The sequence below is a fragment of the Acanthochromis polyacanthus genome, chromosome 17 (assembly GCF_021347895.1).
Source record: "Acanthochromis polyacanthus isolate Apoly-LR-REF ecotype Palm Island chromosome 17, KAUST_Apoly_ChrSc, whole genome shotgun sequence".
NCBI lineage: Eukaryota > Metazoa > Chordata > Actinopteri > Pomacentridae > Acanthochromis > Acanthochromis polyacanthus.
Window position 1 is genome coordinate 22,698,836 of NC_067129.1, and position 27,373 is coordinate 22,726,208.

The 27,373-nt window shown below is 41.6% G+C and overlaps 1 protein-coding gene across 2 annotated transcripts in view; it reads left to right on the forward strand.

Annotated features, from left to right (window-relative positions):
* Nucleotides 1-27,373, forward strand: part of opcml (opioid binding protein/cell adhesion molecule-like) — a 422,175-nt gene that overhangs the window by 289,916 nt on the left and 104,886 nt on the right. For both annotated transcript variants that reach the window (XM_051937548.1, XM_022196415.2), the window contains one exon: nt 51-286. In XM_051937548.1, the coding sequence (XP_051793508.1) occupies nt 51-286 (236 nt within the window). The remainder of the gene's footprint in view (nt 1-50; nt 287-27,373) is intronic.

Below are 27,373 nucleotides of genomic sequence, written 5' to 3' on the forward strand. Positions count from 1 at the left end.
TATCGTTGAAGGCTTTAATCTCTTTTTCTGTCTTTCTTTCTCCCTATCAGATGCAGTGTGGATGGCAAAGTCTCACGAGTGGCATGGCTCAATCGCACCACCATTCTATTTGCAGGGAGTGAGAAGTGGTCTCTGGACCCTCGCGTCATCCTCATGGAAAACACAGCAGTCACAGAGTACAGCATCAAGATCCAAAATGTCGACGTCCATGACGAGGGGCCATATGTCTGCTCCATCCTCACAAACAAGAAACCAAAATCCACAAAGGTACATCTCATCGTTCAAGGTAAGAAGCTGCTGCTGCTGCTGCCACCAGCCCTGTCAGTGATTGTATTAGGCTACAACAAATACCCAAGAGTGTCAAACAAGATCAGCACTGGAACAGTGTTGTGTGTTGTATTTCTTTGCAGTGTGGATGTTCTTTTTCATTTTCCAATTTTTAAAGCAAATAAGAAATTTCCCCCCTCTACTGTTTTAGGTTTTTGTGATTAGATGGATTTCAGCAAGCATCTAACCTGGTGATGGAACAGAGATTTAATCTCAGTTTAATTTCACATTGCTGATAGATATTGATTTAGTACATTGAAAAACTGTCTTGGCTCAGTTTCATTGTAAAGTCCTACTAAATCAGCTGTCCGAGCCAAGACTTTTGTTATCTTTTATGATGAAATCAATTTCCTTCACAGTTAGTTTCCACAAATAATTAGCACCACCGCCCAGAGTCTGCATTTGAGGTCTAGATCCTGTAGCTACACTAAATTGACATATAATTAAAAATTAGATGAAGTAGTTCTATCAGATACCCATGTAGAATCACAAAGATAATACAGCTCATCAAAAACAGACTGCTGACAACCCCTGAATTGAGAGACAGTGCTATTACAGATATACATCTGTGTGTGTGTGTGTGTGTGTGTGTATATATATATATATATATATATATATATGTATATGTATATGTATATGTGTGTGTATTTTTTTCCCCACTTTGCATGGGAGGTCATTATATTCACAAAAACTGCCTCTACTTGATCACATTCACTTTCATAAAATCATAATTAACGCTGAGTATTTTTTCACACTGTATAATTCATGATCATCTCTCATTAACTCTTAATTGATGCAGAGAACCATCAGGCCATAGTTTTAATCAAACAATAGACAAGCATATTTTCTCACAGACAATGAAGCACATCTCCAGTTGTACTTTCCCATGGATTTTATCTGTCCTCTTTTCTGACCTTGAATAACCCAACCATCTGCGACGCTGCAGGCTGACACTTGAAACTAAAAGCAACTGTGATATCTGCAGAACATGGAAATCTGTGCTTTGATGTACCAGCAAAGCATTGGTGGCAAATCTGTGCTGTTCACACCAGAGAAATGACGCACTTGCTCTGACGTCAGTGTGCATATGAGAACAGCTGTTTGATAGTATTTCCAGGGTGGCGAACTACGAGCCAACTCTCCAGGTCAAGTGACTGATAAGTACTGCAGCCTTGCCTTTAAGTTTGAATGAAATTTTTGATTAAACAAGCACAATCAAAGTTTAATAACAAAGTGGTACCTCCGCTTACTGTAGTGGTGCTTCAGCTATGGAATACTATTCACAAGTGTTGTACATTTGTCATCTTAATTCTGCAGCCTTGTACATTAGCACAGTAGTATGTTTATCTTGGTACTTGTAAACTCTTAGGTTTGTCACATAGCTGCATTAAGCTCCTGGCATAATTTGCTGTGGAGCTTCTACTTATTCTTGCGATAAATGTCAACTTCTGAATTCCCCTAGTCACTACTTTTTAACTGGAGTGATTTGTTGACTCATTATTTAAAAGAAAATCCAATCGATAACATTTTTGACAGCTGATGAACAGTCAAAAACATATTTTAAGGGGGTGGGGAATGCCATAAACTCTCTGAGACCATTCTTTAAAATTTAAATATTTGTTAGTTTCTTCCTTTTCTAGAACGACAAACTAGAGTTTTTGATCTTGATCGAAATCAGAAAGTCACGAAATTATGTTTATTGTTTGTAGAGTAATAATGTGTTGTGTGTTTTATGAACTTGGAGAAGGCCTAGGACTGTGTCCCCTGAGGGGGATACTGTTGCCAGTGTTTGGAGACATCCGGTCTTGTGAAATGAGAGCTGTGCTTTTTTTCTTAGCACAAAGTCAAACACATTTCTGGTGGTTGTTGAAGTCGGTTGGAGTTGCTCTCGTCGACAATTCTGTTTGGGATATTCATGGACAGATCGCAATATGCAGCGGGGGTGAGGAGGTGGTCTGGTTTGGAACCTTCAGAGTTGTTTCTCTGCTTTTGGTTCTGTTCATTAAATCAAACTTTGACCTTCAGTGTGTCCTGGGTTGGTTTGTAGCTGAGTGTAAAGCAAGTGGGATGACAGTCCCACTTGCTTTGGACTCAGTAAAGTTACTTTAGGTCTGGTCAATGGTTCTCTGCCAGATGGAGATGGATTGCTCCCAGTGGACTGGGGGAGAGTTGCTAGCCCAAGAGAGGGATTTTATGAGCTGTTGTCATGAGTGACTGGCAAATTGAGTATGAAATGGACAGACAGTTTGGTGTGACGTTAACAGGAATGTGGGCATATATGATCGACATGGTGAAGAGGGAGCTTAGCCGGAAGGTGAATCTCTCAGTTTACCAGTTAAATGGATTTCCTGTGTTGGGTGGCCAGGTTCACCCTTAGAGATAGTGTCAGGAGTTTGGACACCTGGACAAAACTCAGAGTAGTGTTGCTGCACCTTTACATCAAAAGGAGCCAGTTGAAGTGGCCTGGGTCACTGATTAGGTCGCCCCCTGGGCACCGTCCTTTTCCAAGTCAAGTCTAACTTGGTAGACTCAGAGCTTACTGGAAGGATCGCATAGCTCATCTGGCCTGATAACTCTTTGGGATCCCTTATGAAATACTGGAAAGCATTGCGGGAGAGAGGGACATCTACACTCCCTTCAAAAAGCATTGCAACAGTGAGGCCAATTCTGTTATGTTTGCTGTAAATTAAAAACAATTGGTTTTACATGTGGACCTGATACACAACTTAGAGAATGACACCTTTTGTTTGAGCCCATTCATTTTTATGTGAGCAGAAGTATTGAAACTTGTGACTGACAGGTGTGTTTTGTTGCCCTGGTGTGTCCTATTACATTTATTATTCAAACAACATATAGCACTCATTGTTCGTTTCAGATTTGGGTTTTGCCGCCTGCATCTATAGTTAGGTGTAACCAACATAAAAAACAGAGCTGTCTATGAGCAAAAAACTGATGAGACAAAGATTTACCTATATCAAAGAGATGGAAAGACTAAAGTTTAAAGAAAGAAAGGATCTGCTCATGATCCTAAACATACAAGCTCATCTGTGAAGCATAGTGAGGGTAATGTCATGGCTTGAGCTTACATGGCTTCTTCTCTCAGTAATCTTAGCAACATGATTAACATCAGCTGAGTGCTGTTTGTTCCCTGAAAATGCTCAGGTGAAATACATGTAAAGATGAAGTTGTACTGCAGTTTCTTAACCAGGCCACTGGATTTGTCTGAATTTATACACAAATAATGGAAAATGTCTCTTCGAAAATTGATGATTATTTTTGTTCCTTGCATTGTTGGAAACTCCTGCTTGTCAACATCATTGGCACCTCCATGTATCTGCAGTGTTACTCTCAGCTTATCTGTTTAAGCAGGTAATTAAAATAAGCAAAAATCCCTGAAAAGCTAGTTGAACCGTACAACTGACACACAGCAACTCGGTGTAATTTGCATAGTCCTACTTTGTGTCCCAAGAGTGAGTGTTTGTTCATGCATTTTTTTTCTACATCAGTCTACATACAGTATACATATATGTGTTATTATCTCATCTGAGTGGGCTATTAAAATAAGAATAAAATTGGAAGAAGACAGAATAGAAGTTTGGTGAAATATTCTAGTTATTGCTCAAACAGATGTGAGAGCCAGCTGTGAAATCGATTTCTCAACTCTTGAATGTTTTGAATTAAAATCTTCTTCAAATGGGGTTTTAGACTGAGTATCCCTAAACAGGAAAAACATTGCTGCTTTCATTTGAAGAGATGGAAAAGTGGCTTTTTTTCTTCCTTTTTTTTTTTTTTACAATGCAAAAGAAGACTTTGTCATTGATCTCCCAATTATGGTGCACACATGTTCTTCCCACTCCCAACATTACTCAGTCAAGAAGGGATGAGTAACTGCCTTTGCATTTCTATATGGCTTATGTACATGAGTGTAATGTGTAATAATAGTAGCAATGAGAAGACGTTCTTTTATTTGTGATATTTACATACGCTGTTTGTTTGAGTAGAAGCACAGGCATGCAGTGAAATAGCATGGGTCAGCATTGTTCCCATGTTGGTACCATTTCTATGCACACCACTGGTAATCGCGCTCATACCAGTACCCCACATGATGAAATACAGTGTAACATGCAATTACGACCATTTGCTAAACTTTGTGGGTGTTCTTTGCTGTTTTATAGGAAGGGGGGCAGATTTATGTCATACCCTGGAGTTACAGATGAATAAATACAACACATTCTGCCACCTTTATTGCAAAGACAGATCAGTAAATCCGCAAGGGATGTTCGTGGAGGCTTTCTTCCCCATGGGAGCTCCTCCTCTCTAGCATCCCAGAAATGGAGATTGGTGCTGAACCTGTACACAGAGAAGGACTCTGGAGGCTAACATCAATCAGCCCTGTGACCTTGTCAGCTGATACCCTCAGGAATATAGGGCAGCTGCAGCTCCATGGTGACTGCACACAGTGGGTGGACTGACTGGAGTTAGACTAAGCTAAACTACAAATATGAATACAATCGTGGAGTGCTTTATAATGCATAGTGTATGCATCCCAAGGACTAGAATGGACAGAGAAAGACTGAAGGACTCCAAATCAATAACAAATAGTAGTCACACTCTGATCCCAAACGTAAGGACTTCACTTCTGTCTGTTTGATCAACAAACAACCTATTGTTTGTTTTTATTGGCTGTACCTGCAACACTGCAGCCAACTTTTTCACTGTAATCTTGCATCTTGTGTTGGGACACATGGAATAATTAGGGTTTGAAAGAATGTCGTAAGAGGTGTCCTAATGGCCTTTGACTTAAAATCACTTTTTTGTTGCATGTAAAAGAAAAAAGTACAATAGCTGTACTCTTTGTATTGAAAAGTCATCAAAGGTAGCCTTTTAAAAGCCAGTATACTTTGGGTTTGTTCATCAGTTTTACACGATGCGGTGTGAGCAGTGGCTCATTGTGGTTAATTATGTGGGTTGTCACTATCAACAGGAAGGAGCCCTGTTTTCCCTTTTACAGATGAGGTAGCTTCTTCCATTCGAATCCACAAAGATGTGTTGTTTATCGCTATTTGCCTGGCCCTTCCCCAGAGACCAGTTTGCCATGAGAGACCCTATCAAGTGTTTATATTACAGTGATGGCAATTTTCCATGGATCCGCAGATTTCCGCCTATTTAATTTGAAATTTGAACACTTTATTGTTGCTGATATTAATGTCATTAACATCTCGTGGGAGTCCGACTTAAACAAGTCTAGTATTATTATGTTTTTGCTCATCCCCATTTGGACACACAAGCACCTCCACTGCAACGGGTGATTTGGACATCTAACAAAAATACCTTCTTAGCACTCTACCTTGAGAGGTATTCTGGGTGAATCCAACTGAGAGGAGACGATGGAGCCCAACTAGGTTACGCTGGAAGGGTTATAGCAGGATATCCCACCTGGGTTGGTGACACTTTGAGATTCCCTCCAAGAAGAGTTGGAGGAAGTGTCCCGAGAATGGAATACTTGAGCTGTGTTGTATAGACTACTGCTTCCATGACCAGATAAACAGCAGTAAACCATAAATAATAATAGTCTATTAATATTGTTTAGATTTCACTTCTCTGGCAGTAGATTTTGACAGCTATATCAATGCTGGAACAACCCTTGTCATCATTGACCTGATCGGTGCTGTAAATAACTTGTTGAAACCCCTCGAGATGTCAGCTGCACCAGCCGACAGCTTTAGCCAATATATAAAGTCATTTTTTCTTTTTTCACCTCAGCTGGCCTGTAATGACTGAACTTGTCCTGCTCCCTTTAGTGCATGCTGGGTTGAAACTTTCAACGCAGCAAGTGCACACAGTGTTCACCCTATGCAGTCAGTTTGTGACTCTGGCTTATTCTTTGAGCTGTAATGCTTTTCATGATGAAAACAGAGCAAGCCACCAGAGGACCCAGCATTTTGCCTGCAGTTGTAGATTATCACAATGTTGGTTCGGCTGTATGAACCAGTTGATAGCATTCAATACTGCTTTTCTTTGACCACCTCTCTTAAGTAAACTTCTACAAGATTTGCTGAAAAGAGGTTTTACTGTGTCAGATCTCTCAGGTCTCTCTGGCATAGAGAGCTAGTGTGTTAAGAAGTTTAGCTCTTCACAGAATATCCTGTGTCTGTGTAGCCTTGTGATAGAGATGCAGTCTGTAAAATATGTTGCTATTCCTTCTGTTTGTGTGCTGGGACAGGCTCCAATTCTCAATGAAAAAAATATACAAACAAAAAAAGATGAAATAAAAATTACTGACATATTGTTTTTCTGTGTCACTACCTAATGTGCTGTACATTTCAGGACATATGCCTTTCAAAATCATTCCTGACAGTGCCAGAGATGGTTGGGACTTTGTGGTTTCTCCTCCGGGCATGCATGCTTCAAAATATTAAAGTCCCAATGTATTCAACCCTTAGGCTTTTGGGGTGCTATGCTTGCAGCATGGCCCAACAATCATTTGTTTCAGAGGTGCTCCTCCTGGGTTATTTGTCTAAACCCTGAAAACTGCAGGCTGCATCAAAACACATGGAATAATATTTCTGCATACACATACAAGCTGCTGTGGAAAAGCCTCATGCGCATAGTAAACTTTACAGAGGGTGCATGCATCATTTGCGAAGTTTATGTCCAGAAGAGGGTATCTTTTCACACCCGCCGTTCTGTTTGACATTGCATATTGTGCCTGAATACACTGTGGCAACACATGACAAGTGCAGTAAAAGTTTACATTTCCTTGTCATAGAAATGTGAATTGTCCATGTTTTTTGTCCTTTTTTTTTTTAGGAGATCAAAGCATTTTTTGGGAGTATGAATCAAGAGTCACAGCAAGGTGAAAAAGTAGAACTCACCCAGAATTCCACCAGGGATTCCTGCAGCACTTTCTGGCTTCAATGGGACTGCCTTAGCCACTCTAAACAATAACTCCACCAGACACACTGCAGCATGTGTCACACGTATCCCTGAAGCAACTTTCCTCTTTGCTTCATTAAAAATGTGTGCTTAAGCTATTTGTGACAGATGTCACATCATGGTGCACAGAAAATCCATCCTGGATTTTACATGGAGTCAATGAAGAGACACTAATATGGAAGAAATATGATCTCTCTTGTTCCTGTCAGAACTCTGGCCACAGCATTTTGTATCAGCTAGAGACTTACAATAGCACAGCCTAGAAGTCACTCTGAGAGAAGATGTTACTGATTTTTACAATATTATGTAGCTGAAAGAAGGCTGTTCTGCAGACTTGCTTTATTTGTGTGTTGAATGACATATGTTGATCAAAAGAGTTCAAAGGTTCTTTACAGTAGAACTGGAGGTCAAGCAAATACCATCTAGAATAACTGGCTGGATGGAATGATTTTGAGGTGTTTTGGGCCAAATACAATAGCCTCAGTTTTTTATGAATTTAAATGAAGAAAATTACAAGTTATGCAGATCTTCATGCCTCGAGTTTGACTGAATGGTTTAATTGGGCTTTATATATAAATATAGCTGGGTGCTATCTGCAAAAATGATGGAAATGTATGCTGTCTTTCCTAATAATAATGTGTAAGAGGAGCATCTGCAAAGTAAATAAATACTAGTCCTAACACAGAACCCTGTGAAACTAACTCGCATGTGCTGTATGTAGAGTTTGATGGAAAAAGTTCAGTATCTTCTTTTTGCTCTGCAGTGAAACAGACAAACTTTGATAAATCCAATTATAATTTTCAGACTCTGAACTGCTCTCTCTGTATGCTTGCCCTCCTCATGTAGCATTAGCATTATTGCAGCTAACTTTTTTCTCCTCTGAAGAGCAGCAACTCATTCATTTCACTAAAATCCTCTTTCAATAGCTAAAACTCACAGCCGTTAACAATCTAATATTTTTTACTGCAAGCCATGCAATGGTGAAGAAATTAAAGGCGATCAACTCGCTTTTATTCCTTAACGCTGGTGACCGTCTGAGAGTTTTCATTGCTGCCACATGGACCAACAGAAGAGGAGACTGAGCTGAGTTAGGACAACAGGACTGTGCTTTTCTGTCATACAACTGGATTCCCTCGAGGCAACTCCACAGAATGGATGGACACACACACACACACACACACACACACACACACACACACACACACACACACACACACACACACACACACACACACACACACACACACACAATTGATCACTTTTAAGTGCAATCGTAAGTAAGGTTGATATCTGGGCAGAGTCAACTGTGCGTTATTAGATACTGCATTGTTTTAGTATTACTGCATTTTGTGTCATGGTGTAGTGTACAGGTTAGAGAGGTTCTCTCACCCATTGGACTTGGTGGTTTAGGGGGCGTGCCTGAGACCCCATAGTTTTGTTGCTGACATTGTTTTCTGTGTGTGGCTTGAGAAGAATAAGGTTGACTCACCAGCAACTAGCTCGTGTCTCCCTCTTCTTCGCCACATTGGTGACCCCGATATGAGCATGACTGAACCGGCAGAAGGGAGTGTTTCGTCTTCGACTGCGGCCGCGGATTCGGACTCCTCGTCTCTCCAGCTCCCACAGCCGGCTTCATTCTCCGCTGCCCCGGCCGCCATTAAGCTTCCAGAGTTCTGGCACAGCGACCCGGCTTCGTGGTTCCAACACATCGAAGCGCTTTTCCATCTACGGGGTGTGGACACAGATGTCTCCAGGTACTATCTGGTAGTCGAGGCCCTGGACCAGCAGTCCACTCGCAGGGTTATGTCACTGCTCCGTAACCCCCCTCAGAGCGGGATGTACGCGGCTCTGAAGCAGCTCCTGCTGTGGAGATACTGTCTCTCCTCGGCCGAGAGAGCAGATAAAATCCTCAGCCTGCCTGGTTTGGGAGACGGTACAGCCGTGGACCTTATAGACGATATGCTGTCTCTCCTGGGTTCAGATGACTGCGGTTTCCTTTTCCCGCACATTTTCCTGCGACAGCTCCCGCCGCAAGTTCGAGCGGCTTTGGCTAACTCTCCTCGTCTGGCCGTCGGCGATTACCACGGCCTGGCGGAAGAAGCTGACCGGATCCTGTTGGCTACCAGACGTTTCGCGGTGCAGAGTATGGCGGTGGAGGCCCAGCAGAGGACGGTGGAGGACCCGGCGGTGGTGTCTGCAGTCGGCGCGAGGACCCTGTGTTTCTACCACCGGAGGTTTGGCTACAAAGCAAAGCGCTGTATACCCCATGTGCGTTTGAGGTATCGGGAAACGCAGTGGCTACTGTGAGCGCTGATGAACGAGGTGAGCTGCTGTTTATTAAAGACTCTCTGTCGGGACAGCGTTTTCTGGTTGACTCTGGCTCTCAGAAGAGTTTGGTGCACTCCACCGGTCCAGGGAGTTCGGACCGTGGAGGCGGACCACTGCTAAGCGCAGCTAACGGCTCACCGATTGAGACTTTTGGCACGAAACGGACAACTGTTTGTTTCCACGGATGTGAGTTCCAGTGGGACTTTGTAGTTGCCTCTGTGATTGTTCCGATAATCGGTGCTGATTTTTTGTGTGCCCATGGTTTGTTAATTGATGTTGCTAACCGCAGGCTTATCGACGCTGTAACTTTTTCCACTGTTCCATGTGAGGCCGGGGGAGGGGGGCCGGTGATGCACGCGAGTTTTTCGGCGTCTGGAGATATTTTTCAGTGTCTCCTAGCCGAATTTCCGTCTTTGACCACTCCTGCCTTTTCCTCCACAGTCGCTAAACATGGTGTGGAACATTTTATCCCCACTAGTGGTCCGCCGGTTTTTGCGCACGCACGGCGTCTTGACGCGGGAAAACGAGCTTGCGCTGAGGAGGAATTTGCTACCATGGAGAGGCTGGGGATTGTGAGACGCTCTAACAGCCCCTGGGCATCGCCCCTCCACATGGTGCCTAAAGCAGACGGCTCTTGGCGTCCGTGCGGTGACTTCCGCCATCTGAACAATGTGACAACACCAGACCGTTACCCTATTCGTCACATACAGGATTTCTCTGTTCGGTTGTCCGGTGCCTCTGTTTTCTCTAAGGTGGACCTGGTGCGCGGTTATCATCAGGTCCCGGTATGCGCGGAGGATGTGCCAAAGACAGCGGCGATCACCCCGTTCGGGCTTTTCGAGTTCCTCCGTATGCCTTTTGGCCTTAAAGGTGCAGCGCAGACTTTTCAAAGGTTGATGGACTCAGTGTTGCGCGGCGTAGAGTTTGTGTTCGTCTATCTGGACGACATTTTGGTGGCCAGCTCATCCCTGGAAGAGCACCACATGCACCTCAAAGAGGTTATCCAACGCTTGGATGCCCTCGGCCTGATTGTCAACCCAGCCAAATGCCAGTTTGGGTTGCCGGTGATCGATTTTTTTGGGTCATCGCATTTCGGCAGGTGGCGCTGTTCCGTTGCCGGCTAAGGTTCAGGCTGTGGCGGATTTCCCCCGCCCCGTGGTGGTCAAGTCCCTACAGGAGTTTTGGGCATGGTGAACTTCTACAATAGGTTCATTCCCCGTGCCGCCCATCTCCTGCAGCCACTTCATGATGCCTTGCATTCCAGGAAAGCTGCCGACGCTGTCATCTGGACTTCGGACCGGATTGTTGCTTTTGAGGGGGCTAAGTCTGCTTTAGCTAATGCAGCTCTCCTAGCTCATCCTGACCCTAATGCTCCGATCACCCTCACGACTGATGCTTCTGATTTAGCGGTGGGGGCTGTTGTGGAGCAGCGGGTAGCAGATGCGTGGCAGCCTCTCGCATTTTTTAGCCGCAAGTTACGGGACTGTGAACGCAAATACAGTGTTTTTGACCGTGAGTTGTTGGCCCTGTTTTTGGCTACTCGGCATTTTCGCTTTCTGCTGGAGGGTCGCTCTTTTACGGCTTATGTGGACCATGAGCCGCTGATGTTTGCCATGGCTAAAGTGACGGAACCCTGGTCGGCACGTCAGCAGCGTCACCTAGCGGTCATTTCTGAGTTCACTACTGACATACGTCATGTCGCGGGGAAGTCCAATTCGGTTGTGGACTGTCTTTCACACGTGCTTGTTTGCCCCGTGCTCCTCGGGACGGATTTTTCAGCTATGGCTGCCAAACAGCCCGGGGATCCAGACATCCTTGCTCTTCGCTCTGTCGGTTCAGGCCTTAAGCTTGAGGAGGTTGTGATGCAGGAAGGGGGTCCTACACTCCTGTGTGATGTTTCCACAGGGCGGCCTCGACCTGTGGTTCCGGCAGGTTGGCGGCGGCGCGTTTTTGACTCCGTTCATTCGCTTTCGCATCCAGGTGTGCGCGCATCGATTAAGCTGGTCGGTTCTCGTTTCGTGTGGCCTGGGTTTCATAAAGACGTTAAGGGGTGGGCGGCATCTTGTGCTGTGTGCCAGCGTGCCAAGGTGCACTGGCATACCAAAGCCCCTCTTGAACCTTTTCCGATTCCTGCCAGGCGTTTTGACCATGTGCACGTGGATCTAGTTGGGCCCCTGCCGCCTTCCAAGGGTTTCACTTACCTGCTCACAATGGTGGATCGTACCACCAGGTGGCCTGAGGTGGTTCCCCTGTCATCCACTGCATCCACCGATGTGGTTGATGCCTTCCTTTCTGCTTGGGTGGCCCGTTTTGGTGTACCGTCAGACGTTACTTCTGACAGGGGCCCTCAGTTTATTTCAGAGCTCTGGTCAGGGATGGCACGTTCCTTGGGGGTGCAGGTACACTGTACTACGGCTTACCACCCTCAATCTAACGGGTTGTGTGAACGTTTCCATCGTTCGCTCAAGGCAGCCCTGCACGCTACGCTCATGGGTGACAGTTGGGTGGATCGCTTACTGTGGGTCCTGCTCGGGTTGCGCGCGGCTCCCAAGGAAGATCTTGGCGCGTCCTCTGCGGAGTTGGTGTTCCCGGGTGAGTTTTTGCTGGAGTCAGCCGCACCGTGTCTCCGTTCTGCGGTGGATCCCTTTTTGTCCAGCGGTTCTTTGGCCCCAGGCCCTATGCACCACTGTTTCCCACGGATCTTTGTGCCTACAGCTCTCATGTCTGCCCATTTTGTTTTTGTACGTCGCGATGCCCACCGCTCACCCCTCCAGCCTCCTTACGATGGTCCGTTCCGCGTGCTTGAGCACGGTGCCAAGGGTTTTGTTTTGGACGTGGGCGGGCGCAGTGAGCTGGTTTCTGTGGATCGACTTAAGCCAGCTTATGCTGTGGCAGGCAAGGCTGTGTTGCTGGGGCAGGTTCCTCGTCGCGGCCGTCCTCCTTCCCGGCCTCCGGCTCTGTCTGATCGTACTGATTGTGTTCCTCATCCTGTATTGGACAATGTTGTTCCTGCCCACTGTTCTGACAAGTGCCTTGTTTTGCAGGTTCCTCCCACTGACTCGACGGTGGTCCGGCGCAGCCGCTATGGGAGGCCTCTTAGGCCCCCGTTGAGACGTTAATTTGCATGCCATGTTCCCTTCTGGGTGTTCGGGGGGGGGGGGGGGGGGGGGGGGCTGTGTAGTGTACAGGTTAGAGAGGTTCCCTCACCCATTGGACTTGGTGGTTTAGGGGGTGTGCCTGAGACCCCATAGTTTTGTTGCTGACATTGTTTTCGCGGCATTCTGTGTGTGGCTTGAGAAGAATAAAGTTGACTCACCAGCAACTAGCTCGTGTCTCCCTCTTCTTCGTCGCAATGGTACTTTTTGTTTGATAGTTACCTTTTTGTGTTTCAGAAGAACTATGAGCATCCTCCACTCCCTGCGAGGAATTTCACTCCGTATAGAATTTGCATGTCTCTATTATGCTCTTTTTCCATATACTAAGCGTGCCTCCCACATTGATAATCCGTCTGTGAAATGGGATAAAAGCTTGTTTTAGAGACATAGGCTGAATTCAGATTTCTCACCTGCACTACAAGAGCCTTTGTGTTCTAATTTCAACATCTACAAGGTCTCACTACCACCTGCCACTTGCCCTTTCCCTGAGACCTGGTGTGTACGTCAGTAAGGAAGTTTATTTAGGATGTTCAGGTGGAATTCAGATCTGGTGCTGTGGGATTTCTCATTTGCTGCCTTCCACATGTGCACGTTTTAACTCTCACCAAATCAAAAAATGGACTTCTGAAATTGAGCAACTCCTCATTGGCCGTCACTTGTTGGAAAGACTGGCCCAACTGATCAACTGGCACAATGGCCCCATTTGAGCCCAGGCCACAACTCTAATGCCAGTTAGTACAGGGAACAGCAACCGAGCTTTTCAGACCTAGTAGTCCCAATGTAGGGCTTAGAAACATCTCTTCCAGACATGCTTGAATTACTTCACTCTCCTGAATCTGAGAGTTGATTCAAAGACAGTCTAGTGGACATCACCCCATAAGCAGTCATGTATTGTTTCTTTTCTCTTGGCAAATCAACAACTCATTGCTGTACAGTCCTCATATCTCAGTGTCTGTACCTTGGTCCCAGATGCATTGGTAGAGCTCTGGTCCAAGAAATCTGCTATCAGCCAGACCTTGTACAATGAGCAATGTCAGAATAGTTCAGCTTCATACCATGCCCATAAAACCCACTGTATCCTGTCAGGAGAGTCACCACAGAGCATCCTCAAAGCCATTGGGTATTTGCTATCTCTGTGCAAATAGAAAAGAATGGATTTGAGCACTTAATGAGTGTGGTCACTCACTTCTAACTGGAGATCTTTATCAGGCTAGAGGCCCAGCTCAGAACAGTCAAACAGATCTTGTAGTTCCAAGTCAGTATCGGAGACTGTCCTCTATCCATTGATACAGAACACGTGCTGTTGGAGCAAACCATCCCTCGGACATGTCTGATGGCAAGCAAATTTGACGTAACCATCCCTGTCCCGTGTCATGATCCTCAAAGGACAGAAGATACCTGGGTCACATATATTTTTTTCCAAGCCTTGCCACCCTTTGTGGAGCTCAAAATGACAGTCTGTGGAACACTCCTGCTTCAACCGAACAACAGCTCAGCCTACCTTTTGGGACCAACCCTAACAAATGTCTCAACTCTTGTGACCGCATGTCAACCCACACTATTAATTGATAGCTCCTTTTCTGACTTTGACTTGGTAGTGGCAGTGATAGGAGAGCTACCCCCATCCCTGACCAGTGAAGACGACCTTGAACACAGTCTGTTTGCTTTCCTTACAAAATTATCACTGTTGTTCTTCATAAGGTTTTGCAAAATAAGGTAAACACCACTGTACTCCATTTAGAATAGGGTAACAACTGTCTTGTTTGTTTCAGGATTGACTTCCCTGAGAAGACTTTCATTCAGCAGTGCATTTACATGTCTCTCTATGTTCTTTTTCCATATACTAAGTGTTCATCCCGCTGTTATAATCGGTTTCGCCAAAGTGTGTGAATTAGGGTAAAAGCTCATTTTGGAGATGCAGGCATAATTTAGATTTCTTGCTTGCACTCTAATTTTCAGACCTAGGTCTCACCCCTACCTGCCTTGCTCTCTCCAGCTTTCAGACCTAGAAGTACAAGGCAGAGAGAAGTTAAGTTTCCAGATTCGGGCAGATTTTAGCACTCACCATCTAACATAACATGTAGGTAGTGCCAGCTGTTTAGTGGCTACTTCTTGTCTGATTCTTGTTGCAATTTATTTTAGGAATTGTTAAAGTCAGATAGCCTTACAGACAAACACATAACGTTACTGAATATGAGGGGCTTCCTATTAATAGCACTAGAAGAGGTCTGATACGCCTACTGAATAGCAAGATGAGACATTTATTAATCAAGAACTGCAGTGTCAAGTCCCACAGATGATGCAGCTCCATGAATATGACTTGCATTTAAACGATGACTAGTTCATTTGTCAGTCTTGAGCTTTTTTGTTTCCATTCATTGACAAAAATTGAAAAATTAGAAAGCCATAGCTGTTATCTTTAAAGTATTTAATTTTAACTAGTTTTGGTTCTGTTGTCTTGGTGAAAAATGGGTTGTCAAAGAATACAAGACAAGATTACTACTGAAAATACCTTTTGTCTTTCATTTTCACTTTTAAATTTTAGTTGAGTTTAGCATGCCAACTAAATTCTTGCCGTTGGTTAAATAGTTTAAATAGTCTTTCTCATCACTATATATCACACAACTAAAAGATGTAATGCACTGTTGTTTTTTTGTTTTTTAAACATGATTACTTTGCTGTAGGGTAAACTTTCGTCAACATCAGAAAAGTTTCGATAGTGAACATTACTCGTGTATTATGAACAGGTAATCAGTTCAGAAATTATTGCAGGGATTCAGTAGATTTTGCAACTTTCATGTTTGTGCCAATGCTAATCGTTGTATGCAGATGAAGCCTTTAGCTTTAAAATGATCTGTTATGCTGCTTCTGTTTTTTACAGACTGCACTTGTTTTCATCATGAAGTATAATAATGATAAGCAATAAATAAGGAATAATAATCCATCATGCAGAAAACTAAGATGGGTTTTCAACTTTTTCTTAAGAGAAGACCTGAAAAAACACATTAAAAATTTGGATAATTAGGAATCGCACAGTAATTACAGTATGACAGATTGTGCAGACTTTTTAAAATTATTAAGATGTGTTGGTTAAGTTATATTTACACATATGACATTGAATGTATTAAAGAGACCCACCGTGTATGCATATGTACAGGGCCCAGATTTTGTGTGATGACACTGACTGCAGTGACAGTTTTTATATTATTGGTTACTTTCATACAATAAAATAAAACAAAAAACAAAACACAACTGGAAAATCTGAAAGGCTAGATGTGTGAGTTGCAGATGTGTGAAGCTGATTATTGCACTTTGCTGCTCAGAACACGTTATTTATCCTCTTAGAGGCAGTGGTCTGGTTTCTGTCTGTTCTTGATGAGACATTTTCATCACACACACACACACACTATGGCTGGCACAGCTTGTTTAAAAAAAGACATACACATATATCAGATTTGTTGGTTGCTTGAAGGAGAGTTGCCTCACTCCTCTGATCAGTATTCCACTGCACCCAGCCGTTTTGCTTATGGCAAGCTCTACGTATAAAAACCAGAAACTATACTGCAATGATCTGCTTCTAAGATCTGCTTGTTAAGAAAACATTAGCTTAAAATTTAAACCCAGGAAGTCATTTACCTGAAGACAAAGCAAACAAGGAACAACAACGAAACATGTAACACTTCTGTAATTCACTACACTGTCATATTGTATTTAATTTTGAGCCTTTTAGCACAGAGAGAAACCATTATCTTCTACAGTATTTGGGTGATTTGAATTAAGCAATCTGGTGGTAGCTGTTAGAAGCTGGATCATTAACTTGGTGGTTACAAATGCGATTTGCTGTGAAAAGTTATCAATATGGCAAATTTTGTCTTTCAGTCATAATACAGCAGAACATCAATTCACTTTTTAATCCTTTCCTCGTTAAGCTAAGCTGCTGCCGACACCCCTTAAAATGAAACCCGGCAGTTTACTGTGACTCAACGGAGCTGATGAGATTTTTATGAATGATAATGACAGACAGATTGAGAGATGTAATTTATCAGACTTGTCATCGGACAGTTGACGAATTGATGGAAGAAGTTATTGACACATTGCATAGAGAGCCCTTAGGTACAAAAACCTTTCTAACACTAAAGTTTCACTGTCTATGTAAATGACCACTTCTCCTCCACCACAGGAAAATGGGATAACTCATGCCAATCTTGATCTTGCCACTTCAGTCAATATCAATCAGCGGGGGCAGGTAAAATTAGTTCCTGAGAAATTTGGCCCAGCACATAGATGGGGTTATTACAGGGGGACTGCCATTTGTGTTCCACAGACTGTTATAGCTTTAAAAGAAAAAAAATGCTGGTGTTTGCTCTGGGTTTTCTCACAATGTCCTGGTTAACTAATTGCAATTAAATGTATTTTTGTGCACTACAGACCCTGCAATAAAATACCAAGAATTACATTATTCAGACAAGTAATATTCTCTAGTTATTAGTAATATTTGCATTAAATGGTAAATGGTCTGTATTTATATAGCGCTTTACTATACCTGCAAGGTACCCAAAGCGCTTTACAAGATACATCACATTCACCCATTCACACAAACATTCACACACTGATGGCGGAAGCTGCCATGCAAGGCGCTAACCACGACCCCATCAGGAGCAATTCGGGGTTAGGTGTCTTGCTCAGGGACACCTCGAACACGACGGGGCGAGGATCGAACCGGCAACCCTTCGGTTGCAAGACGGCCACTCTACCCACTGAGCCATGCCGCCCCATTATAGTGTATTAGTTCAATATTTGTATTATAATGTTTTTAGAGATTTATTTACATGTTTTTCCTGGGTTTTGAATGGCTTGGGTGCTGCATATGGAGGGGGTAGGTTACTGTAACAGACTGTCTTTTTGAGCTTGTCATTAGTGACAGTCAGTCTTCTCTCTACTTGTCAAGAATTTAATCCCATAGGAATTTACATGTTTTGTAAGCCTTAACACTGCTTGTAAAACCACGCTACACTCCCCTTCAAAAGTTTTGGAACTTTGAGATCAATTCCTTTATTGTAGCAGAACACCAAATTTTACAGTGAGCAAAAGTATTGGAGCAGATAGACTTAAAATAGATTAAAGTGAATAACACTTAATGTTTAGTTGCGATAACTGCATCAAACCTGTGACCCACTGCCATCACCAAGCTTTTGCATTCTTCTTTTGAGATGCTTTTCCAGGCTTTCACCGCAGCCTCTTTCATATGTCGTTTGTTTTGGAGGGATACTCTCTTCAGTTTCCTCTTTAGCAGGTAAAATTCAGCTCTATAGGGTTCAAGTCTGGAGATTGACTTGGCCAGTCTAAAACCTTCCATTTCTTGCCCCTGATGAACTCCTTTATTGTTTTGGCTTTGTATTTCTTGCTGCACTAAGGAGAATTTCCCATTCAGTTTGGTTGCATCTTTCTTTAAATTGGCAGACAAAATGTTTCTGTAGACTTCTGAGTTCATTTTGCTGCTGCCGTCATGTGTTTCATCATCAATGAAAATTAAAGAGTCCGTCCCTGAAGGAGTCATGCAAGCCCAAGCCATGACATTACCTCCACTGTTTTTCACAGATGAGCTTGTATGTTTAGGATCATGAGCAGATCCTTTCTTTCTCCAAACTTTAGCCTTTCCATCACTTTGGTAAAGATTCATCTTCGTCTCATCGGTCCATGAAATTCTGTCCCAAAATTTCCAGCCTGGCCTTTCTTTTTTATTCTTGCTAATGAGTGGTTGGCATCTTCTGGTGTAGCCTCTGTACTTCAGTTCATGAAGCCTTCCGTGAACAGTAGATTGTGATACCTTCACTCCTGCCCTCTGGAGGTTTTGCTCACGTCACAGTTGTTGTAGGGTCTTTCTTTACAGCTCTCACAATGTTTGTGTCATCAGCTGATGCTATTGTCCTTGGTCTACCTGTTCAACGTCTGTTCCTTAGCACACCAGTGGTTTCTTTGTTCTTCAGGACATTCCAAATGGCCAATGTTTGCGCAATGGGTCTGATTGATTGTCCATCTTCTCTCAGCTTCACAACTGCTTGTTTTTCGCCCATAGACAGCTCTCTGGGTTTCATATTTGTTACACCTCTAACTGTAGATGCAGTCTGCACAGGCAAAACCCAAATCTGAAACTTAACATAGACATTGATTGCTATTTATTGTTTGAAAATTCAGTATAATAAGACACACCAGGGCAACAAAAGACACATGTCGGTCACATGTTTCAATACTTTTGCTCACATGAAAAATGGGTGGGTCCAAATAAAAAGTGCTGTCTTACAAGTCGTGTGTCAGGTCCACACCTGGAAATAAAAGCTGAAATATTGATCTCTTGTCTCATATTCATCATTTGATGTCAAACCCAAATATTTCAGTCTACAGCCCCAACAAAGGAATTGGCCTCACTGTTGCATTACTATGGGGAGTGTATGTTGAAAAAAAATCCCTGAGTGCAGATCATTCATCATTAAAAAACAACATCTCAACATGGAATTATTTAGTCCCTTCACACATTATGTAAAATGGTATCCTCATTTTTCAGAGCTTACCAGTCAAAACAGCAGTTAGTTAGTAGCTGTACCAAGTCCAACTAGTCCAAATATTAGTTCCGTATCTCGCATTATGACTGGTTCACATTATTGTGCTTGACTTGACTCCTGCAAGGCTCCCCATCGGATATTTGTCCAACAAAGAATTTTAAACACTGTTAGAAGAAGTAATGGTGGCTCCTGTGGCAGATCACTTCATGACAAAATGCTATGAAATTAGAAGAGCTCGTCAGCGAGGAGTTTTTGCAGAGAGCTTTGTTCATTGTTGAACTGGTTGTCAAAATCACCTAAAATACTGTTGACATGGCTTGTCATACACATTTGTTGCAGCATCATTGCCAACATGTGCAACAGTATTTTGCCTATTTAAGAGTCTATTTCTGGCTCTGCAGCTCAGTGCGTCTATATAGCTCCAAAGACGTTTGTAAAGCAGCCGTACACCTTTTGCACCGGAGCCGTTCTCTGCGCACATGCCACCACATAATAATGCAGCTTGTGATAGGACAGGACAGAGTCAACACGCTCTATCAGCAATCTCATTCACCAAAACAGTGAAGAGCTGTTTAGTCTGAATTTGATGAAAGAAGTAGAGAAAACATTTGAATTGTTGCTTTTATTAGTTTTTGGAAAGTATCTAAAAGAAACAGTGATTCTTTGATGTATTACCAAGCCCCAGGATGGATTATGCCAACAATGGATGACTCATTGTGACAGCTGAAAGGTGTTTTTGTAAAACTGCTTTGAAAGTAAGTTGCTATGTACATCTGTTTTAGAGATATTATTAAAAGTATGAAGTAAGCGCTGTTGCAATCATGGCAGCTCATGTGACCCCAGATCGTTACCTCTCTGCTGCGTAAAAATTACCTTCCAGCTGAGTCTCTCTCAAGTCTCTCACATTCAAGTTCTTCATCATAACATGAGCATGTGCATTCATCCACAGCACTCAAGTCTCAACATAGTTTTTTTTCCTATTCATTGCAAGTAGGTGCAGTCTTAGTCATTAATCATGCTGATTCTGAACTGCTAATTCATTGCAGGCCTACTTCTCAGTGATTCTTGGTTGACTGTTGACCGTCCTGATCGGTTGTCTGTCAGTAGAGGGGGATAACTTTTGCCGTCTTCCTGATCGTGGCAGTGACACAACTGTGTCATGCACATGATACTTACAGTTGTTTGCAAAGATGGTTTTGGGATCAGTAGCCACTTTCAAATGGCATCAAGTGACTTTTCTAACCTTTCCAAGACAATAATTTGCTTTTTGAGATCTTTGCTGAGCTTCTGATACTTTCTCATTGTAGCATTTGAGTCTGAGTGTTTAAAACAGTTACTATTTAAATTGGCTTAGATGATTCACCAGCTGTAGTCAATCATAATCACTCAGGAGAGATTAAGAGGCCATTCACTAAGAAAGATGGATTCACACATCTTTCTGCATCACTAAGAATAATTGTTAGTTCCTTTCTGTTAATTAAAATTTATTCAAATTCATTAATTAGATGCTCGATATCTTAATACCAAGACCAGACAAATAGCTGTTTCATTTCTTTTTATATGTTACTTTAGGTTCTTACATATTCACCAAAGACAGCACCTAAGAGCTCCAAGCATTTAAGAATCAATCAAATTAAGTCACCTAACACTTTTACTCAGGTCTTCTGCCTAATATACAAATTAAAAATGCAATCTAATTTATTTATTTTTTTAAATAAACTATTGATCTGTCCAACAAATATACATTTTCTGAGTCAGTGTATTGGCCTTATGTCCGCTGTATGTCAAGAGGACTAAACACTAGGTAAAAACATGGTTATATATATGGAATTTACATTGTCAAAGCATAAAATCCAGCATAAACTAAAAGGGACCTCCAGTGTTTGGATGTTAAAGATGACATTAAGGTCTATCACAGCTAACACATGTACAATTCAAAAGAACTTCACATGAGAGGACAATGAATAAATATTTAAATATTAAGGGATTGCTGTTTCGGTACTTCTGCAACTTCAACTAGACTGTGCACATGGATGTGTATGTTAAACATTTTGCAGTGGCTCATGCACTCCTCTATGATTGGACAGAATCCTGTTTGTGTTGGAAAAATGCTGCCAAAATACTTGTCATTATGAAACAGCTGCTGATGGTGTAGCATTTGTTTGATGTCAGAGTCAGAGAAACGGTACTCACCTGAGAAGTGGTTCGGGCATGATTGCGAAGTCGTTAGCAGCATTCAGATTGGCTGATCATTAGCTGATCTCAGCAACTACACGCTCATTCATTTTAATCTGTGTCAGCGATCGAGCGTGGTGTCGTCACAAATAACTCCAACAGCGACAGTGCTTCCATTTACTGCCAAGTTTATGCACATTATGGATGAGCAATGGATCAAGTGGAATGCAAACAAAATTTTAAATGTCAGACACTACATTTAGCAAGGATTTTTTTTGTCTTCTTTCAGTAAGACATCGAAAAGATAAAATAACAAGCTGGCAGAAGATATAGCCGGGCTCCTACACTATAAAGAGAGAGTTTCTATTCATAAGGACAAAGTGCATTGACTACAATGGCTGGGATTCTGACATTCACAAGCATCAATGAAGTTTCTGGTGGATGCTGGTCTTTGTACAATGTTATTGCTGCGCCTTAACTGCAGAACTTTCACTTACATCGAGGCTCAGTTTGAGCTGCCAACAGGGGCGTAAATTGAGTACAGGACTTTAGATTTGTGTACAAACTGTACATGTACGAACTGAAAATGAACTATATACACAATATAGTGGCTGTGGAGAAAACAGATTCACAAACCAAAACCTGATGTTTTCATCTGAGGTTCAAATTGACTTACCGAATATTGATTTCCTTTTTTGTGGTTTCTCCTCACTTGTACAGTGTGCTGATGAAAGTCAGAGTCTGTACTATGAATTCAGATCCAAAAGTGGATAAGAAGAAGTACCCATTGTACCAGCCTCATCTCAAACATAGGGGAATGTTGGGTGCATTGCAGATGTAGTCATCTTCCAGGAAGGACCTCACCATGACTCATGCAGTCCACACATAGGAAAGTTTTTTCGTACACTGCAGCCTACTGTGTGCTAATGCAGGCCAGGTTTTGGCCACTCATGTTTTCACTCGGCGGTTACGCGCAACAGAAGTGGCAGTTAAGTTGATGTTGATGTTGACGGAGGTCGCTGTCTGAGCAAGTCTCTCACAGATGAAGCTGTTTTATTATATATTTTTTTTAAACGAGTGTTAACTGCTCTCATTTCACACCGGCAGCCTTTGCGATAATGTGAATAATGCATCTCCACAACTGTTGGATGGACCCTTTTTGTTCTTCCCTTTGTTGGCTGAATTGTTCTTATAGCTATTCTAGTTCAAAAGGCCAAGAGGCATTAGATTATAACAGTGTACACTCATCACAGACATTCAGCAAATTGAGGGCTTTGTAAAACTGGCATCAGTGTCCATGAGAACATAGAAAGATACCTCTGCAATTTATGCTCACACAAATACACTACAGAAAAAAAAAGTAAGTTGTGTTTATCAAGAGAAAGAAATGGTGTTCATGCAGCTCAATTTATTAGACTGTGTGTCTCCTTTCAAATGTATAGAGATTTTTATTTTTTTTTTACCTTTAATACATATAGTCATTCACACTTTGCATGTGTGTTAGGTAATGATAGTTTAGTGACATGTAATCACATATATAATCTGTTGAATAATTTGCTTGTACATAGAGACTGCAGTCCGCCAAATTCAACTCGAGTCATCATGAATGAATTCGAGCGAAGTTTAGTGGTGATGAAATATTTGCACCATTTGTACCACAAAATAAATCCTAAATAAATGTATTTCATTATAATCCTATCCCGGGATCTTTCTACATGGAGTTTACACGTTCTGCCTGTGCTTATGTGGGTTTTCTCCAGGTACTCTGGCTTCCTCCCACAGTCCAAAAATATGCTGAAGAACTCTAAATTGTCCGTAGGTCTGAATGTGTGTGTGATTGTTTGTCTCAATATGTAGCCCTGTGATAGACTGGTGTCCTGTCCAGGTGTCCCCTGCCTTTGCCCTAAGTCAGCTGGGATGGACTCCAGCCTCCCCACAACCCTAATGAGGACTAAATGGTGTATAGATAATGAATGGATGGAGTTATAGTGGAGAATATGTTCTTTGAAAGTAAAAGTCTCCATACGTAGTGCTTCGACTATTACTATTTTATTTAAGGTTGTAACTAATGAATGTTTTCTGATTGATCATTTTCTATTAATACTGAAGATGAGCACTTTTTTCTTAACAAAATAATTCCATATGTTTTATTTTATAATATGGATGTCTTCAGCATTATTCTACAATGTAGAAAATAATGAAAAAAAAAACACTGAACGATAAGATGTGTCCAAACTTTTAACTGGTAGTGTATATTAGACCATATTGTTGGTTGCTTTAACCTATAATCGACCAGAATTCTTTACAAGCTCTTCAAAAGCTTTGATTCCACAATGTTAAATCCTCTGGAATACTTCTCTTAAAGAAATACTTATGCACTTGGAGGGTGAGAAGATGCAGAGAGATGAACTGCAGCAGTGTAGAAAGTGTTACAGAAAACTGAATGAATGCTGGTTATAAAACATGCTCATTTACTCAGATGGAATGTAGATACAGATGATTGGACAGACAGGGACATGTGACTGTAATTGACTCTGGTCCTGCTAGAATTATGAAGCTCCATTTAGTGAAGTTATTAAGATGTATAGCTGCCGATTAAATATAGTGGGGGAAAATGCAGGGTGAATAGATAAAGTGATATGAAAAAAATACTCCAGTAACATTTTCTTAAATGTCTACTAAAATTAAGAATGTTAAAAAAATATTTGGCATGTGTTTTCTTTTATAAGAAATTAACTGCTGCTGGAGTCACCGGAGCTCATTCAGCAGGATGCTCTTGGATCTATCTACTGTATACATTTACAGCCGAAATGAAAATAAATTAAGATTGGAAATGAGTACGTTACACACACTGCTTTGAAATGCCTATATTGTTTAAATTACATATAAAACAATAGCGTGCATCTAACTGTATCACTGTCTCTTTATAAAAGCATATCCAATATTTGGTTGCACAACATATAACAGGGAGATCACCAGAGGCCCTTCATTATTTACTTCTGATGAAATAAAATTACAAATCGAATTTGCGTCACACTTCATCTTCCAGATAGTTGCTGAATCTAATAACATACAGTCAGAGGAAATAAGATGCCTCGACAATTTACTTGATTTAAGTGCTTCATGTGTACACACACAATATGTTCATTGATCTTTAGAATGTGAACCAACACATTCATCCCCTGTCTCTTCTCTCATTTTCGGAAACAGCAACGATTTGTCAAGAAAACATTTAGTCTTTAACATTTCCATTTCTGAACCTGCTTTTATACTCCACGCAACAAAACTATATACACTGTGTTGTTGTCAAGGTGCATGTATGAGCTGGTTTCCATGGAGCTAGACCGGTATTCACTTGATTAGTTCAGAAAAGGAACAAAAGAAACGAAACACACGTGTATTTATGATGCATGGTAAACCACTGTGTGGACACAATTGTCGGACTATTGTGGAAAAAATAGAAATTGAAGTCAAGTTTCTAGCTTAAGGGCAAAGGAAAAGTGTAGGAAAAAAATGCAGCGGTGCAGGATACATGTGCAATAGCGATAATGGGCATTGCACTCATATCAGAGCACCATAAATGTGTTGTGTTCTTGTGCAGTTTAATGTTAATGTCTGGCATGAGGCCTCTACAGCAAAAAAGAGGTCTGAGAGATCTGGGTTCCAGCAGCTTACAGCGAAGTGAATGGAAGGCTCAAATACTTTGTTGGGCTCAGAATCTTTTGATGCTTTAGCTGTAGAGAAATGTGTGTCATCAGGCTTAGCAGAGTCAACCGCTACTTTCACATGAAATACCATTACAGGGTTAAGAAATAGTAATAGTGTACAAAAATGTGTGCTCGCTGAACGTACTGGAGCTTTGCATGCACCGAGACAAATCCAGCATCTTTTGTGTTCATCTATGCAAAACTTAAAAAATGTGGACTATTTAACAATTGGTTGCCTTGTGTACCTCACCAAAACGATATTAATTGCTTTTCAAAAGGTCACATTTCCATCAGCTGTGTCCATCTGCATTCAGATAACACTCAGGCGGATTTGATAGATTGATCAGGATAAGTAAGCTGACTCGCAGCAATAGTTCACTTACTAATAAATATGTCTGTGCCAAAATTTGCCAGCGGAGTATCAGTGACACAGCTGATAAAGATACCCTATTTACACAGGGGGAAACATGGCAAAGTGGAACTGTGACCAGTCTAATCCTGGTCGGCCCAAAGTCTTTACTTTCTCATTCATTATCCAGCTCAGGATGTCATCAAAAAAACTCAATGCACATTTGACCGCCGGTGTCATGACAAGAAGCACCTGTTTTAGAGGTGTGTCAGTTAGCATAATATGCTTTCTTTAAGCTAATGTATAATTTTTAATGAAAGATTTTGTATTAAAAAAAGAAATGCAACTTACAAGACTTTTGGACGGCACTGTGTGACGTGTATTTGTTACTCTGCCAAGGAACGAGACAGACTTATGTAACTATCGGCGTTGGTTTGTCTGTCTCTGTTTGCAACCTTACAGGGTGACCCAAAAGTTTGGAAACAAATGAAAAGTCTATAATCCAAATAATAATATGTTATTCCAGAAATCAGTACCACAGATATATTCAGAAGAGTAACAGATTAGTGTAAAACAAACATATTTCGACATGTTCATGTTTGTTTCTTATACAAAGTTGTGTTTCCACCAACTGGTTACACTGGTATCTTCTGGAATGTATCTTCATTCATGCTTACGAAGGTTCCTCAAACTGGCCAGTAAATGTTGCCTCATAGTACTTTTGGATGTTTAAAAAAATTAAAACTGTCAGATACTTTACCATCAAGAGTTTTGAAATCTGACACTGATGTCCTGCATTTTGAAGTTATGCTCCAGCATACCTGGACCTTATGGTTCTATTAATTTTCTTCCGAGTTATTGCACTCAACAAATACTATGCTTTTCAGTTATTTTATTATGCTATAACAAAAATGGGTAAAATAAGACTGAATTCATGCAGCCCCAACTCAAATAGACACTGCAGTTAAACTTTGTTTCCAAACTTTTGGGTCACCCTGTACTCAAAAACGGACTAAAGGATTTACTTGAAATTTTCAGGGAAGGTCAGAAATGACACAAGAACTATTTGCTTAGGTTTTGGCAGTGATGCAGTTTCTAGTCTGGAGCCATGAATTTGTTAAAAATTTCTTTATCATTCTGAGATAGCGGCACGGCGTCACTGTAACTATGACAACAAGTGAACACTACGGCAGCTGGATGCTGACAATCACGACTGTGATCCTACTATGTCTTGACTTGTCAGGACTTGTTTTGTTGGAAATGATACAAGGAACAACTGGTTAAATTGTGGGGGTGTTTCCGAGTCCCATCAATTCCACCCGCTACATATTCAGGTCGCACGATTTGGTATCCGTACATAACCTACTCATGCATAACACACACCTGTTCTCAGCACAAGGTCGTTTTTTTTTTTTTTTTAATTTTGTGAATACATCTATATGAAATGGCCACATTCTATATTGTCGTTATTTCTGATCATCAATACCTAATAAACCAGTGCTGGATTTGTTAAAAAAAAATAATAATAATAATAAAAAAGCTGTATTTCTGCAGTCATGGTGGAGTAGTGCACTCTGAGTGCTTTTTTAGTTCATGCCATGTTCAGTCAGTGAAGGAATTTGTTTGTCAGACATGTGTGCTATAAAAGAAGCCACAATCAATTTTTGATTGGTTTACATGTGATCAATTTGAAGCATGATAGATAGACAAAAATGAAATGAATGAAATATTTCATGAATAGAAATGTCAAACTATTATTACTGTTTTCTCACTGTGAGAAAAAGAAGACAAATATATAACAATCTACAAATTGCAAAGAGAAATGTATAATAAGGC